Below are 15,068 nucleotides of genomic sequence, written 5' to 3' on the forward strand. Positions count from 1 at the left end.
GATGCTTTATAGTGTGATGTTGCACTGCTCACTTACCTTTCCCTCACCTCAGGAGTAGCAGTGAGTATCATTTCTAAAGTCTCATTAGGTTAAATGTTTTTACACTGAACAAGGTGGCAAAAATCAGATCTGTAATTACAGAATTAAGAAGTCACAGATGGGTTGTTGGATGTTGTATGTCTTGCTGCAGGTTATTTGTTGACATGAAAATGAAGTGCATTCTGGGTCTCGTGGTCCTGGTGGCTGTCTCAGCCTGGGCTGAGCAGGAGGTGAGTTTTGCTCCAAAATGTTCTACAACTTTTTTGTCATTTGTCAGTATTGAAACTTTTTTCTTGTGTCATTTATTTTCCTGTGAAGTGTTCCTGTAACTGATTATAGTATTTAATAGTTAGTTAAATCAATAATACTGATGCAGCAATGTGTGAGCAGTATTTGACTGTGATAGCTGCTCAAGGTGGATTTAGTTAGTTCTCATCCTCTGAGTCAGGGACCTCTAAAAGGTCACCGAAAGACAAGATGAATAAACAAAGTTATTTGGGTGAAATATTGAATAATGTCACCTCTCTTGCTCCTAACAGTAAATGAAAATTAAAGTGGAAATATCTCTCTGGTGGAGCTGTTAACAGCTGTTTAATCTTTAATACTGCATGTGTAACTACATATATGTGTGATATAATTACAGTAAAAATTATAGCATTTTTCTCTGAATTGGATAAGTGGTAAATGAAGACTGAAATAGAGTACAACAAAATTGCACTAAAGTACAAAGGTTAAGTATGAATGTATTTAGTTCATAGTTCAAATGTGTTCTTTCTTTTTTCTTTTTATGAATAATTTCTTGAAAACTCTCTGATTCTGTAAGTTTGCTCTCTTTTTTGATCCAAGTATAAAATTATATCTAACAATATGACTGTAATAGTGCTGTTGTCATATTATAAAATGAACTTTTCTGTGAGTTTAATGCCAAAAACAATGGAGTCATTCTAAAAGTGAAGTTTAAAAACATTTATCAGAGTGTCATTTATTTTGTGTGACCGTAGCTGTTACTAAACTGAATGAATCTCTCGAAGGTCACTGAGGCTTTGAGTGCTTCAGAGCAGATCGAAAGTGTCAACAGGGGCATTGGTAAGAACTTTTTTATCAAGTTTAGTTCAGCTTTTTCACCATGACCATGACTTGAGAAATTATGAGGAAATTAATTCCCCATGTAACAACATCATGTCTTTTTTTATTCATGTACAAATATAAAATTATTTTTCATATTTAATTTGCTCAGTTATTTGTTTTTTAAGGTATAAATTCTGCACACAGGAATAAAATGAAATCTATTTGTATATTTATTGTAGTTGGAATAAACATTGCCTAATACATACTGTACATGTAAAGTCTTCCACCATGTGTTTATTTAATTTAATCTCTTTATTTAATACTACCTTATACAGAGGATACGACCTCAGTCTTCTTGTGATTCATCACAAACCACAAATCATATCTTGTTGATGGATGGAGAGCATGGATTATTGAAAAATGTTCTTATATTGATCATCTTGTGTGCCTCAGTCCATTCTCCTGATGAACCGTACATAGAGGACGATGTTGCTTATGAATCTGAGGCTCAGAGAAATGCTGACCCCTGCACGTCTCGTGGCTGCAAGTGGCCCAAGTCCGCTGATGGGAAGGTCTACGTACATTACGTCATTTCCAGAGTGTTCTGTGAGTAACTCATAGTGTGGCTCTTAAAGATCCAATGTCATTTTCAAAAAACAAATTGTGATGACATAAAAGCTTTTTACATGTCTCTCAACAGCTCAAAATTCAAAATGCTGGCCCTTTAACTGAGCAAATGATTAATTACACATTAATAACATGTGTTCTGTTGTTGTCTAGTGTTGGTTCATCAATGGAAGAAAAAGCTGCCCTGTGTTGCATCAGTTTTAAAGTGATTTTTCATTCAGCCCCTCGTGAGGTGTCCATCATCGAGCATGGTCTGAAGTCCTTCCACCAGGTCTCTTGTATCCGCTTTGTTAAGAGCGCCAGCCAGAAAGACTACCTGAACATCAAGCCCTTAAATGGGTAAAAGCACAGAAAACACTTTGCATGTCATCCTGATTTGCTTGTTTAACTGTTAACCCAGTTATGTTGTGATGAAAGACACAATTGCTGGTTAGATTGTGAAGTTCAGAGGAAAATCTTTGATACATTTTCTGATACATTGAGTATTAGCATTTTTGCAGCTTCCCACACAGGTGACACTTTATTTATTATGTCAGTATAAATCTGTTACGTTTGCTTCTAAATGTAATTGATGTTGCAAATGAGTAAAACATAGCCTCATTTTGAGGAGACAGGGTTGTGCTGAGGGCACAGTAGGTTACCTTTTATAACTTCATATTTATTTTATGGCACTTTCACTTGAAATATAAACGTAGGGAGCTGGAGAGAGAGTCTGTAACCATGAATGCACAACAAGAACAGTTACAACAATTACAAGAGCGATTAGTGTGAGCTATGAAGTGAAAAAGGAACACTGGAACATGTGTCACATCATATTTTATTTTTTAAATATCGATTCCCTATATATGCTCACATCCCTACTTCTGTTTGCCATCAGCACTTTCAGAAAAAAAAAAAAAACATTGTTGACCTGCTGTCAGTGAATAGACTGACATCTGTCCTGATTTGTCACAGGTGCTGGTCTTATCTTGGCCGTCTTGGCAATGCACAGGATCTGTCCCTTGACCGCTCAGGCTGTGTTTACCACCACACTGTCCAGCATGAGGTGCTCCACGCACTGGGCTTCCACCATGAGCAGAAACGCTCCGACCGCGACCAGTACATCCGCGTCGTGCTGGAGAATGTCACCCCTGGTTAGTAATTTAACTGAGCAGATGCAAAATTTGCACTTTATTTAATGAAGGATAGAATAACTTACGAAGATAGATAAGAAGAGACATGTGAGAAGATTAATACCTCATATCTGTTCTTTATATACAACATTTATTTTAGTTTAGCTTAGGATAATGACTGAAAACACCTTGTCTGACTCTGGTCAGCAAGATATCCTCTATGCTGTTTTCCTGCTCGATGATAAGACACAAGAATAATAATAATGATCAGGCGCATTGAAACCTCAAATAATTAACGAGGTACCACTTAATCCAGGAATACAGACACAGATAGATGATGGATGATTGTGATAATTCTGTTTTCTTTTCAAATCTTTAGGATTGGAGCACAACTTTGACAAAATCCATACTCTGAACCAGGAAACCACCTACGACTACGGCTCTGTCATGCATTACCACCAGTAGGTCTATCTATCTATCTATCTATCTATCTATCTATCTATCTATCTAAACATTTTTTGTCATTCTTTTCCTCCTTCAAAACTTTCCAAAACTTCCTGACAGCAGTTTGGTCTCAATCTGTTTCCCACCTCCTTCTATCAACGCCCATTAATGTTTTGCTTTCTGTGGTTTCAGGTACGCTTTCTCTAAAAACAACCAGCCCACCTTAGTGGCTATTCCTGACTCCAGTGTTAGGTTTGGTTTGGCCTCAGAGATGAGCCAGAAGGACATCATCAGGCTCAACAGGCTGTACCAGTGCTGAACAGAGAAACGACTATCAGGTAAACATCTCTGACAACAATGTCCTTTAAATTTCACCCTTAAATCTGTTTCTTTACGGTGATAATCAATAACTTTGACATCTTTTTAAGCAGGTGAATGAGACGATGTATACTTTAGCAAGAGAATCATCATCATCATCATCATCATCATCATCATCATCATCATCACTGTCTCCAAACACTGGCCCCACAATAAAATCTATACGATTTAATCAACAAAAATAAATTTAAACATACAGTTCCTGAGTTTTACTCTCATTTTTTCTTCTTAAACGAGGAACACACTGCAAGATATCATATACTGTATGACTTCACAGTTTGAGCTGGTTGACAACATTAAGATGAATGATGTGTTTACAGTCTGTCAGGATTGCAAATGTCCTTTAATTTCTCCAACACCTCCAACGTTTAGTCTATTTTGGGGGTCTTCAACCAGGGGTCCATGACCATTTGGGGGTCTGCAGGGGTACTGCGGGGGGGTCCACCAATTTCTGTCATAATAATTGACAATTTTCACCAAAATAATGGTGAATGTGAGGGAGCAGATAATTGAGAAACTACAAACAGCGGAGTATTTGCATTCCAATTTGATGAATCAGTGGACATTTTTGGTCCAAAGACGCACAGTTTTCAGAAATACCTCACACACACTACTGAAATATTACGCTCTATACACACACTAGTGAAGCTCTCAACACACACTATGAAATATTACGCTCTTACCACCATCTCTCACGCTATGAAATGCTCTCACACGCACTATGAAATGCTCTCCACACGCACTACTGAAATGTCTCACACCACTACTGAAATGCTCTCACCACACTACTGAGATTTCAGTGAAACCGAGAAGGCACTTTCACTTAAAACCGGAAGGCCATTTCAGTGAAACCGGAAGGCATTCACTGTAACACGCAAGGAGGCGGGTTGTAAGAGGGAGCGGCAGCATCGTTGGGGTGGGTGCAGATTATCGACCAGAGAGCTTTCCAGCGGGACTACAGGCGCTGCGGCCGCGCTACTCCACACATTTTGCATCAGCGGAAGACAATGCGAACATTATGCTAATGCACAGCGAGCAGAGCACAGTGCCACGCCCCCTTGCAGTGCCAGGACACCAGGGGACGGCCAGCTTTCACGGCGCTTTGCTCCGTCGCGCGGCCGCCAATGCGCGGCGCAAACCCCAGCTGTTGGCCCCGGTTTGGGTCCGTAGGTGTGCCCATGTCACACCGGCACTACGGCTGACCGGCTGTGGAATTGGCACAGCAGAGACCAAGAAAGAGGCGGCAACAAATGAGCTCAAAAAAACACGCCAACCCCGAAAGAACAATGCTCCTTACAACCAGGAGAGTACAACACTATCTAGTACCCCCCAGATGCGCAAAAAGGAACGGAAAACCAGAGAACCCAAACGTCAGGAGAAGGAGATAGAAACGTAACCGAAAAATACACCAACAGACGTCCCAAGACTGCGATGGGGAAGGAAGAGAAAGCTCAAAAGAAAGAAGGGGAGATAGAGAAAAATATTCCCCCCCTTTTTTTTTCTCCTCGCCTTTCTACATCTGGCACCCAACGATGCTGCGCTCCCTCTTACAACCCGCCTTCCGTTTTAAACTGAAATGCCTTCCGGTTTCACTGAAATCTCAGTAGTGTGGTGTGAGAGCATTTCAGTAGTGTGTGTGAGAGAGTGCATTTCAGGAGTGCGTGTGAGAGCATTTCAGTAGTGCGTGTGAGAGCATTTCAGATGTCGTGTGAGAGCGTTTTTCATCATTTTTTCACGTAGTGCGTTAATTTCACTAGTGTGTGTAAGAGCGTAATATTTTCAGTAGTGTGTGTGGAGCGTTTTTACTCATCGCACTAGTGGTGTAAGACGTTTTCATCACTAGTGTGTGTAAGAGCGTAATATTTCAGTAGTGTGTGTGAGAGGTATTTCTGAATAATGTCCCTGACGGCCCCTCATAAGTTTTGGTCCAAAGATGCACAGTTCTTGACATTTAATAACCAATAATAATCATGCATGAACTTTTTTATCAATCATTGAGCACATATAGGCCAATAACCCAGCATATAAATATGTTAATACAGTGAAATAAAAGCTGAATAAACGAAATATAAAAGTTATTATAGGCCTGGCTTAAAATATGAAACATTTAAAAAAATGAATTACATGTTGGGGTCCCTGTTCTATTTGTCTCTCGTCCAAGGGGTCCTTGACATGAAGGAGGATGAAGACCCCAATTTTATTGTTATAGCAAACATTCTTTGTCCATTCATTTTCATCAATACATGCAACCAATTTCAACCAACCAAAAAGAAAAAGTACATATATATATGAGTAAATATATTTATTTGTTGACTTCCTTAACAAAGACAACAAAGATAAACACTAAAAATAAATGTGGTAGATGTATTTCAGCTAATGAAATATAATAGATAATATATATGTAGGTGTTCAGATAAAACAAGAGATTCACAGATAGATTCATAAAATATAATTTTCATTCATAAAGACAACAGACCTGTTAAAACAGACTGTGTGAGACTTTTATACTAGTTGTAGTGCTTCATTAAAATGTGGAAAAACATGCTGACTGTTGACTGACAGTCTTTGAGTAACTGGTCCAAATCAAACAAGATATGAGCTCTTATTGCAGGAATCTGCCATGTGGCATCAAGGTGAAATATTCTTATCAGGAGCTCTTTCCACTGCACAATTGCCGTATTTCCCTCGCCTACCTGCATTCAGAACCAGATGTACTGTAATTAAAAGTACAAAAGTATTACCAGACAAATGTATATAATACAGCAAAAATACAAGTACTCCTGTAAAATGTTCCTGTAGCTGATTATTATATTTAATAGCTATTCAGTCAGTAATAATGATGCAGCAAAGTGTAAGCAGCATTTTTCTGTGATAGCTGCTCAAGTTAGACTTAAGTCCAGTTCTTCTCACAAATCTGTGTTCATTTTTTATTTGTTTGTTGTTGTTTTTTATTGAATCATTTACAGATGACAGTGGTGAGTTGATTTAGTTCACATAACCTATATTTTTCATCATTATTGTAGGTTTTGGCTAAAATAAAAATATGTCCTCCAGATGTCACTGTTGTCAGCACAAAGTGAGTTCAGCTCTTTGGAACGTTTGGAACAAGTTATACCAAAATTATAAATTAAAATGACCAAATTATAGTATTTGAAATAGCACCACAGTCCAATACACCGTACAAATCAATACTCAACTTGATTGTGAAATCAATCTGAGATGTTTAGTAAATAAAAATACATTTTAGAAAATCAGGTTTTTTGAGTGTCAGCAGATCAAAACATTGAGGAGGGGCTGTGCCATTATGGGTCTGTAATAGGAAACTACAGTGTCTCAAGGGAAAGACAGAAATGGGTCACTGTATTTCCTACAGTGCCAATTCTGCACACCCAGAGGCCAGACACCATATTCTCAGACATTTGGGTGCAGACCATCTGTTATTGATGGTATATATCACAGCCAGAATAAGTTGTTGATGAAGGAGGCATCATGATTGATGAGGCAGGTCTGCAGCAGTCAGACAGCCTGAGGATGAGGATGCAAGCTTTATGTTGCAGTTGTTACATTCAGTTATGGTTTTAAACTAACAATTATTTTCATGATAAAAAAAAAAGCTGATGGTTATTTTCTTAAAAATCTCAGTTTCTCATAGTCCAGCGTGGTGTTGTTTCATTGACCCAACACCCAAAGATCTGCAGTCAATATGATAGAAATCTGTGTATTTAAGAGGCTGCAAACAGATTTTTCTACCACTCATGGGATCTATTAGTCGACTATTTGTCACAGTTCTACATTTAGCACCAATCAGCTTCAGATTTTTAACACCTACAGTGAGTTCAGCATCATCCTGTCGTCCGTAACAAAAGCATATGGTGATTCTGTTCAGACACACAAGGCTCCACTGTCTGCCAGTGGATTTAATTAGCACATCAAACTGTTTAACCGCTCCATGGAAACCTCAACACACATTTAGTTTGGCATTGCTCCTACAGAGTGAATTTAATTTTGCTGATCATAAAGTTCTGTTTCTTTCTATGCCTATTTAAATATATATAAATAAAAGAACAAATCTATAGAGTAAATATTGGTAATATTATTTATTAACAGACCAAAAAAGGTAGAGAGTAGGGTTTATAAAATGTGTCAGTGTTACAGTAACACTTGAGCAAATGTGAATGAGTCATGAAGCAGAGAAAATAAAAAATAAAATTGAAGTTATGAATGGATGTAAAAACATAAGATCACAGACAGAACCTACATTTATGTTACACAGCAACACACCATTTACAGTCCAGCTTCATTTTACAGTAGGTGCATGTTGTACCACTGGAAACCTGAGTCAAATTAACGTAGAGGCGTTGCACCATCTTCCTTAGCAGCAGAACGCGGTGGTTCTTCGTCTCGTTGGCAGTGGTGCAGTGCCACCCTGGTGTTGTGAAATAGCCGGGTAATAGGAGGTGTCTGTCATCGGCCTGATTCACAACACCAGCTGCAGCACACACACCTGAGAGGCGGGTCTTCTGCTGCTGGATGTATACACATACACACAAACACACACAGGGCAGGGCGACGAAAAAGAGGAATTCAGTGGTGATGTAAGGGAAGCCTGCAGGCTGTATCGCCTGGTACAGCATCTTATGTAATTCATATGCCAGGTGATTTTCAGATCAGCAGGCATATTATTAAGTGTTGTGTGTTTCTGCTTCGAGCATTGGGTGGGAGTACAACAGCACGGATCCCATAGTACTTGGCTCAGCTCTGTCGGTGGCCGTAGATGAACTCAACATCTCAGCACAGTTATGTAGAGCAGCCAAGACAGAATGAGCCTCCATCTGTGTTCTCTCGGGCCAGACTGAAGGACAGAGAGTGTGGGCCACAAATTTAACACTGGGGATGACGGGTGATTGTTTCTGAAGATTTGCATGTGCTTGGTGACGTGCAAACCTCAGCTATTTTTTTTTTTTTTGCCTAAAACTCTCACACATTTTATGCAGTAAATTATCATGAAAGCGAATAAGATCAAGAGGAATGTGTTGCAGTTTGTTTTAAAAATGTCTCCTGCCCTTGTTACCCCAGAAATCACCCCTCTGATACAGAGACTAACAGAAATATTCATCCAGTCCTGTGGTTGAGTTCAAGCCAACCATCTGCCAGACGACAGGATGTGTCACAGATACTGCACTACAGCCTGTGGAAACAACATGGCGTCTTCCTGCAACACGCAGGAATCAGGAATAGTAGACAATAACTTACTCATGTTGAACCAGAGGGTTTCGAAATATCTACAATCCTCCTTTAATTCGATCAGCAACTCATTCCTGATAGATGAGCTCAAGAGGTCAAGCAACATCGAGGAAAATATTGACCTCAGTGTCTGCAGCTTCTCTATAAAACAACATGAACAGTGATTTTAAAATGCTGACTGTCCCTGTGAACATGTCACATTTCTTCTTTAAAAACAGCTGCAGTCGTCTTATCAGCTGTAGTTTATCATTACAGAGGATGATGTGTCTTTAAAAATACAAATCTTTAAGTCTATACTATACTGGAAGGTGTGATCGTGCCTTTCAAAACTTAAACACCTTGTTATGAGATGTTGTAGAAAAAGCTCACTCAGGACGTGTTAGTCCTCAGGGCGACAGAGCAAACATAAAGCAAAACATCCATCTAATGACCAATGGGCTCATAAATAAATGAATAAATCCACCACTGCAACAACCTGTACTGAGAAAACAAGCTTGAGCATCTGGAGTAATGTTTGATAAGAATTGATAGTTACTCTAATTAAAAAAAGCACAGGACTTTTCATAGCAGATGTAGAACCGTTGTGTTGTCCTTCAGCGCTGTCCCACTATGAAAATCAAAAGTTTGACTGACTGCTATGTGCATCCGACAGTTACAAAGAAAACATACTGAATTTTAAAATTGTGGCTGAATGGGGGGAAAAAAAACAAAAACATAATAGACATTAAAATGATTCAAAATGAAAAGACAACTGAAAAGTAAACTTATTTTTTTTTATTCCAAATAATCAGATACAAATATGAAACAACAAAATGGAACAAAAGAAACAGACGGACAATGAAGAGGAACTCGGATGGATGAAATAAGGATTAAAGATGATGCTGAATGTATGCTGTACACAACAAAACAGTAGACAAGTGAATGTGAATATGACTGTGTATATGCGTGTGTGTGTGTGTGTGTGTGTGTGTTGACGGTGTCTCAGTTCATCAGTAATTCCATCTGCACCAGTCTTGCGTTGGTGTCTCCAGCCATGTTGTAGGGAATCATACCAGCGAAGGTGATGAGGGCTCTGGCCTGGCTGCGGAGTTGCTGTTCAGCGAAGAAGAAGGCATCATGTAGAGTGTTAACATTTGTTACAGTGTTTGTAATATCACACATGAGCTGCTGTTATCACACATTGTTATTAGTAGATCAGCCTTTAAAAATGCCGCCATCTGTATATATTATGGTTTTAATCCTTAAATGTGTGGTTATGTTGGGTTAGGGTTTATATTGTGAGATTTTTTCAGTATCCAGAATCTCCGGAGCTAAAATTCTCTTCTGGTTTGTCTCACCATGTCTCTGTCCTCTATGGTCCTCTGTGGTCGTCCTGGCGTGCCTGCCGCTGCCCCCTTCAGACGTTTGTGCTGAGTGAACAAGATGTTCATGGTGGCTAACAGCACTTCAGACAGGTTGTGGCGCACCTGGGGACATAGAGAAAACGTACTAAATCAACACTTTCAGTCAAAGAATGACGCCGCCTCTTGTGAGAAAGTGTTGAAGTCCTTTTTTCGAGTGGTCAGATCTTGATCTCACCTCATCGCTGAAGTTCCTGAAAGCAGCCACTCTCTCCTCCACACTGTCCTGACTGAGAGGGAGAAGCTTTAAACGCTCCATTACCTGACAGAGAAACGCAGAGAGGGACGACATAAACAGAGGAGCTTTGTATACTCATTATCACTCCGATACAGTAATCAACAAAGAGTTGTACTCACGTCGTAGGCTCTGTCGACGTGCCCTCCGTGGTACTCATCAAAGAACGTTGTCAGGTCTAACAGCAGGTAGAAAGTACTGTCAACAGACTTCTCTCCTGCTATGCCTTGAGAGCGATACCTGCAGAGGAAAAAGGATTCAGTCAAGCATTTATACAATGCTCCTAATTAGATTAGATTCTCTGTGTGTGTGTGTGTGTGTGTGTGTGTGTGTGTGTGTGTGTGTGTGTGTGTGTGTGTGTGTGTGTCGTTACCTCTCAGCAATTGCCACTGCAGTGTTTTTTAGCCTCTCCTTGTTGGACTGAGGAGCGCTGATTTGGGCAATGACTGGACTCAACAGCCTGTTCATCAACTCCAACACTTTATCGGGGTTCTACAGAGATGAAGAGAGAGTGAGAAGACAGAAAAACAACAGCGCTGTGCAGAAATACAGAAATGAAATACAAGATATGAGGAACGGTAAGCTCACCTTGGCCAGCTCGTAGAGTTTGACCGCCTCCTCAAACAAGCCTTTGTTCTCGGCCTCTAGAGCCACCTTACTGATGATAGCTCTGGTGTCTCCGGCAAACTTATCTATGACTCCAGGCTAGAGGGAGGAGGAGAGGAGATCAGAGTGAGATGGAGAATGCTGCAGGTCTGCAGATCTGAGCAACGTCAAGCAAAGTGAGGACCCTGTTTTTCTGAAGAGGCTTTTGTCTGATACACTAGCTCCTGTTTTCCATTTCTCACTAATCAAATTCTCCAAGGGTCTGTCCTCAATTGCTCCTGCTTGATGATAGATTCATTGCAAAGATTTAAAAGATTTCCCTTATCAAATCATTTTCCAAATATGCTTCATGTTCTACTGAAAAATTCTTACCGTCTAACCACAGCACAGAGACTTTTAGTATCGATGTTCTATTTCTTCTTTCTTAAGTTGTAAAACGGTGATGGATCCAGTAAGGGTTTCATTTGTTTGAAATCTTTAAGACCAGTCATTTTTTTGCATATGGAAAGGTCTCACGTACAGTATATTTCCCTGAAAAGCTCTCCTGTAGTGTTGTACACGACAATCTTACAATCGTTTACTGTAAGTCTGTGTATCCACAGGACTGTGATGTCATTAGTGCAGTAGTTAAAACACCGTAGTGCAAGCCTCGATTGGACAGTATGTCGGAGACAAATTCACACCGTTAACACACTTGTCATGTGGGAGGGTTGAAACGCACAGCGATGTGAATTTGTGTGGAATAAAACACGCTCAAACATCACATCCTGCAGAGTGCTGCAGGCACAGTGAAATGTCAAAAAACTCTGGAAGCAAAGGCTACAATGAGGCTTTGTGAGGAGCTCTTTGATGCATGACAGTGGAACAATGTCAAAACATGTATGAGACACGTTGAAGGGAAGGTTTCTGTCCTCGTCTGACTGATTGAAACCCCCACATAGAGCAGAGACAAAGAGTGACAGGAGAAAAATGTGAAGCAAAGAAAGAAGAAGAGAGCAGATGAGAGGCAAGAGCATGTAATAGAGGTGTAACAACCACAGAAGAGAGGAGAGATCAAAGACTCAATCTTCTTACCTTCCTACTGCCGTCCTTCTCTAATCTCCCCAACAGCATGTCAAACTGTAAAAAAAAAGACAATGTCAAAACTATCAAAAGCATGTAAAGTATGCAGAGAAATGGGTACACTTGTATAATACAGGAAAATGCAAACAAGGACGAAGCCCTGAAATAAATCTTTCATTATGAAGATTATTCGGTTTCTTTTGGATTATAATGAAATAAAATGTGCTCCAAACCTGGTAAAGGTTTAAACCAAAGTCTGTTATGTGCAAAAAAAAAAGGAAAAAAAAAAGTGTATGACGTGGCTGCTTCAGGTAAAACAGATCAAATCAAAACAAAACAAATTTTATTTGTATAGCCCAAAGTCACATTTGCCTCGGAGGGCTTTGCAATCTGTACAGGGAGTGACACACTCTGTCCTTAGACCCTCGGTTCAAGTGACACGAAAAACCCTTTTAACAGGGAAAAAAGGTGGAAGAAACCTCAGAAGAGCCACAGAGGAGGGATCCCTCTCCCAGGACGGACAGACGTGCAATGGATGTCATGTGTACAGAATTACAGCAATTATAATGAATGATAAAATGACAATGAATCTATGTTATATATATCTATATTGAAAATATTTAAAGGGGGTGATAACAGATTTTGGTGTTTTTACTGTATGTGTTTGCAAAAAGGCGACAACAGGTATGATGCAACCAAATGAAATCCTTATTTAAGTTACTGATCAACTGTGTGGGATCTCTGCATAGGTCACTCACCTCTCGACTCTCAATGACAAGTTCACTGACGCACCGCATGAACATGTTTTCTCCCTGGCTGTCTTTCTCGTTGCTGCAGAACGACACGTTCAGTACGAATTAGAAACACGTGCATGTGGTGAACGTCACTAGATACAGGCAACGTTTGAACATGAGTATTTTGTCGTCCTCTCTTACTTACCGTAGGAAGTAGAAGTACTGCAGGGCTTCGCGTGGATCAGTAGACTCAAACTTGCGAGTGTAGAGCATGAGCAGGCGGATAAAGTTCAGGCGGCGTACCATGGGAGGGTCACCAGGCTCCTGACTCACTACAGACAACATTTAAAAACACATTTTGTTTTAACTAAACATTATTACCAAATGTCTGCACTTACACTTACAAAATAAAAGGTGATGATCACACTCACACAGCTGAGCGCTTTGCCCAGATGACTTCAGCAACAGCCGTAGCTCGTACAGGACCAACGCAACGTGCACAGCATGACTCCGAAGTCTCTCGACGCGAAACAAGAATGCCACCGCCGCCTCAAACTGTGCCGTCAGAAACAACACCTGGAAATACAGGAATGGCTGCTGGCTCGCAGAGAAATGGGACTCGCCTGTTGGAAAGAAGACGACAGAGAGAGACCATAAATACTTTAACCTTTTTAGATTAGTTAAACATGCATGTGATTTCAAGAAGAAAGCGGTTACAACTCAAATGTTAGATCTTCCCACACATTTCACTTCTGAGAGTCATTTGAGACTCTGATATTATCTGATGTTATCTTGGTCATATTTGACTGCCGAGTGCAAACATTTAACTTGTCACAGGGGGAAAAAATGACTGAAGATAAAAATAAAATTTCTGCATTTAAGCTTTGATGAGTGTTAAACTTTAATACTTTAATCGTGCAACACATTTGATATTCACTTGATGATGACCAATTTATTTTTTATAATGACAGTGGAGAAACAAACAAGTGAAGAACAATATGGTAACAACATTAAACATGCTGCATGAGTTGATGATCAGCAAATTTCATGGCAGCAGAATTCTTCAGTTCTTATACTGACGACAAATGAAGACACTGTACTAACATTCGTAAACTCCCTCAAAATATTCTACAACAGTAAAAAACTGTAAAAAATGTTATTTTGTTAATTGTGGTGTCACTGTCATTGATACAGCTGTCAGTTTATACAAATGAGTAACATATAATTTGTCACGAATAAAGTTAAAAGGAGAGAGGATGAAGCTATTAATCGAGCACAACACAAACCCGAGAAGAGGCCTAATTAAGGAAAATAACTGAAATCACCTGTGTGGGTGTTTCAGCGTCTGTGACTACCTGACTGTTACTATAGAAACTCCTCTGATCTCATTATTATGCATTTTAATCTATCAAACAGCAAACGGCAAGTTTAACTCCGGGTCTATACATCGCACGTCAGCGTTTGACAGTTGCTATGGCAACTAGCATGTAAGGATTTGAAAACATTTTGTCGAGTGCAGGTACTTAGTCATCAAGTTTACTTTTTAATTATAATCCTTAATCCTCTTGCTGGCTGAAAGTTTGAGGAGTAGAACAGGGTGGACCATGTCAGCCATTTTATAGCCTTATCTCAGCCTTACAGCACTTTTAGTTCAAAAAGCGAAAGCGCATGAGAGATGAAGAGAGAGGGAGCGAGCGATGAAGAGAAGAAAAAGGATGAAGGAGGAGAGATAAGAGTGTGGGAGTGAGGGGAGGGGAGGGGAGGCGGGGGCCGCAGCACAGTGTGCAAACAAGAAACGAGAAAGAACAAATGCACGTGTGAAAGAGGAAAATCAGTGGGAGGAGAGAGGGAAAACAGCAGAGCAGGTGGAAGGAGAAAGAGGGATAAAGCATAACGGGAGAGGACAGAGATGCAGTGAACGGAGGAGAACAGACGAGGCTGGTGGAGCGCTGGCAGTTATGTGAGAGAAATGTAGAGAGGCTTTGGGCTTTATGTCCCGCTGTGAAGCAAGATGGAGGACAACAAGGAACACGGCGCCAGACGACCGAGAGAGCCGAGCAGCGCAGAGAAAACAGAATGAGGCTTCAGGCTGTACTTCCCACAGAGCCGAGGGAGTGGG

At 40.1% G+C, this 15,068-nt stretch overlaps 2 protein-coding genes across 5 annotated transcripts in view; one reads left to right on the plus strand and one right to left on the minus strand.

The window, feature by feature from the left end:
• Positions 1-15,068, plus strand: part of LOC104938434 (low choriolytic enzyme) — a 27,600-nt gene continuing 12,532 nt past the window's right edge. The window contains exons 1-9 of one of the 3 annotated variants that reach the window (XR_003461350.1): positions 1-60; positions 191-269; positions 1,071-1,125; positions 1,561-1,713; positions 1,956-2,073; positions 2,689-2,867; positions 3,226-3,307; positions 3,483-3,628; positions 3,722-3,796. Coding sequence is in view for 2 of the 3 variants with exons in the window: in XM_019264917.2 (XP_019120462.1) it covers positions 204-269; positions 1,071-1,125; positions 1,561-1,713; positions 1,956-2,073; positions 2,689-2,867; positions 3,226-3,307; positions 3,483-3,609 (780 nt within the window). In the remaining variant the exon portion in view is untranslated. Of the gene's footprint in view, positions 61-190; positions 270-1,070; positions 1,126-1,560; positions 1,714-1,955; positions 2,074-2,688; positions 2,868-3,225; positions 3,308-3,482; positions 3,629-3,718; positions 3,875-15,068 lie in introns of those variants that run through there. The other 2 variants (XM_019264917.2, XM_019264918.2) reach the window with 2 other exon arrangements.
• nup93 (nucleoporin 93) overlaps positions 9,665-15,068 on the minus strand; it is a 27,116-nt gene continuing 21,712 nt past the window's right edge. For both annotated transcript variants that reach the window (XM_027272940.1, XM_027272941.1), the window contains exons 13-22: positions 13,381-13,572; positions 13,155-13,281; positions 12,974-13,046; positions 12,228-12,272; positions 11,136-11,252; positions 10,921-11,039; positions 10,670-10,787; positions 10,491-10,574; positions 10,250-10,378; positions 9,665-10,004 (exon numbers count right to left, since the gene is read on the minus strand). In XM_027272940.1, coding sequence (XP_027128741.1) covers positions 9,894-10,004; positions 10,250-10,378; positions 10,491-10,574; positions 10,670-10,787; positions 10,921-11,039; positions 11,136-11,252; positions 12,228-12,272; positions 12,974-13,046; positions 13,155-13,281; positions 13,381-13,572 — 1,115 coding nt within the window. In that variant the 3' untranslated portion in view covers positions 9,665-9,893. The remainder of the gene's footprint in view (positions 10,005-10,249; positions 10,379-10,490; positions 10,575-10,669; positions 10,788-10,920; positions 11,040-11,135; positions 11,253-12,227; positions 12,273-12,973; positions 13,047-13,154; positions 13,282-13,380; positions 13,573-15,068) is intronic.

This window comes from Larimichthys crocea, chromosome XXI, assembly GCF_000972845.2.
Source record: "Larimichthys crocea isolate SSNF chromosome XXI, L_crocea_2.0, whole genome shotgun sequence".
NCBI lineage: Eukaryota > Metazoa > Chordata > Actinopteri > Sciaenidae > Larimichthys > Larimichthys crocea.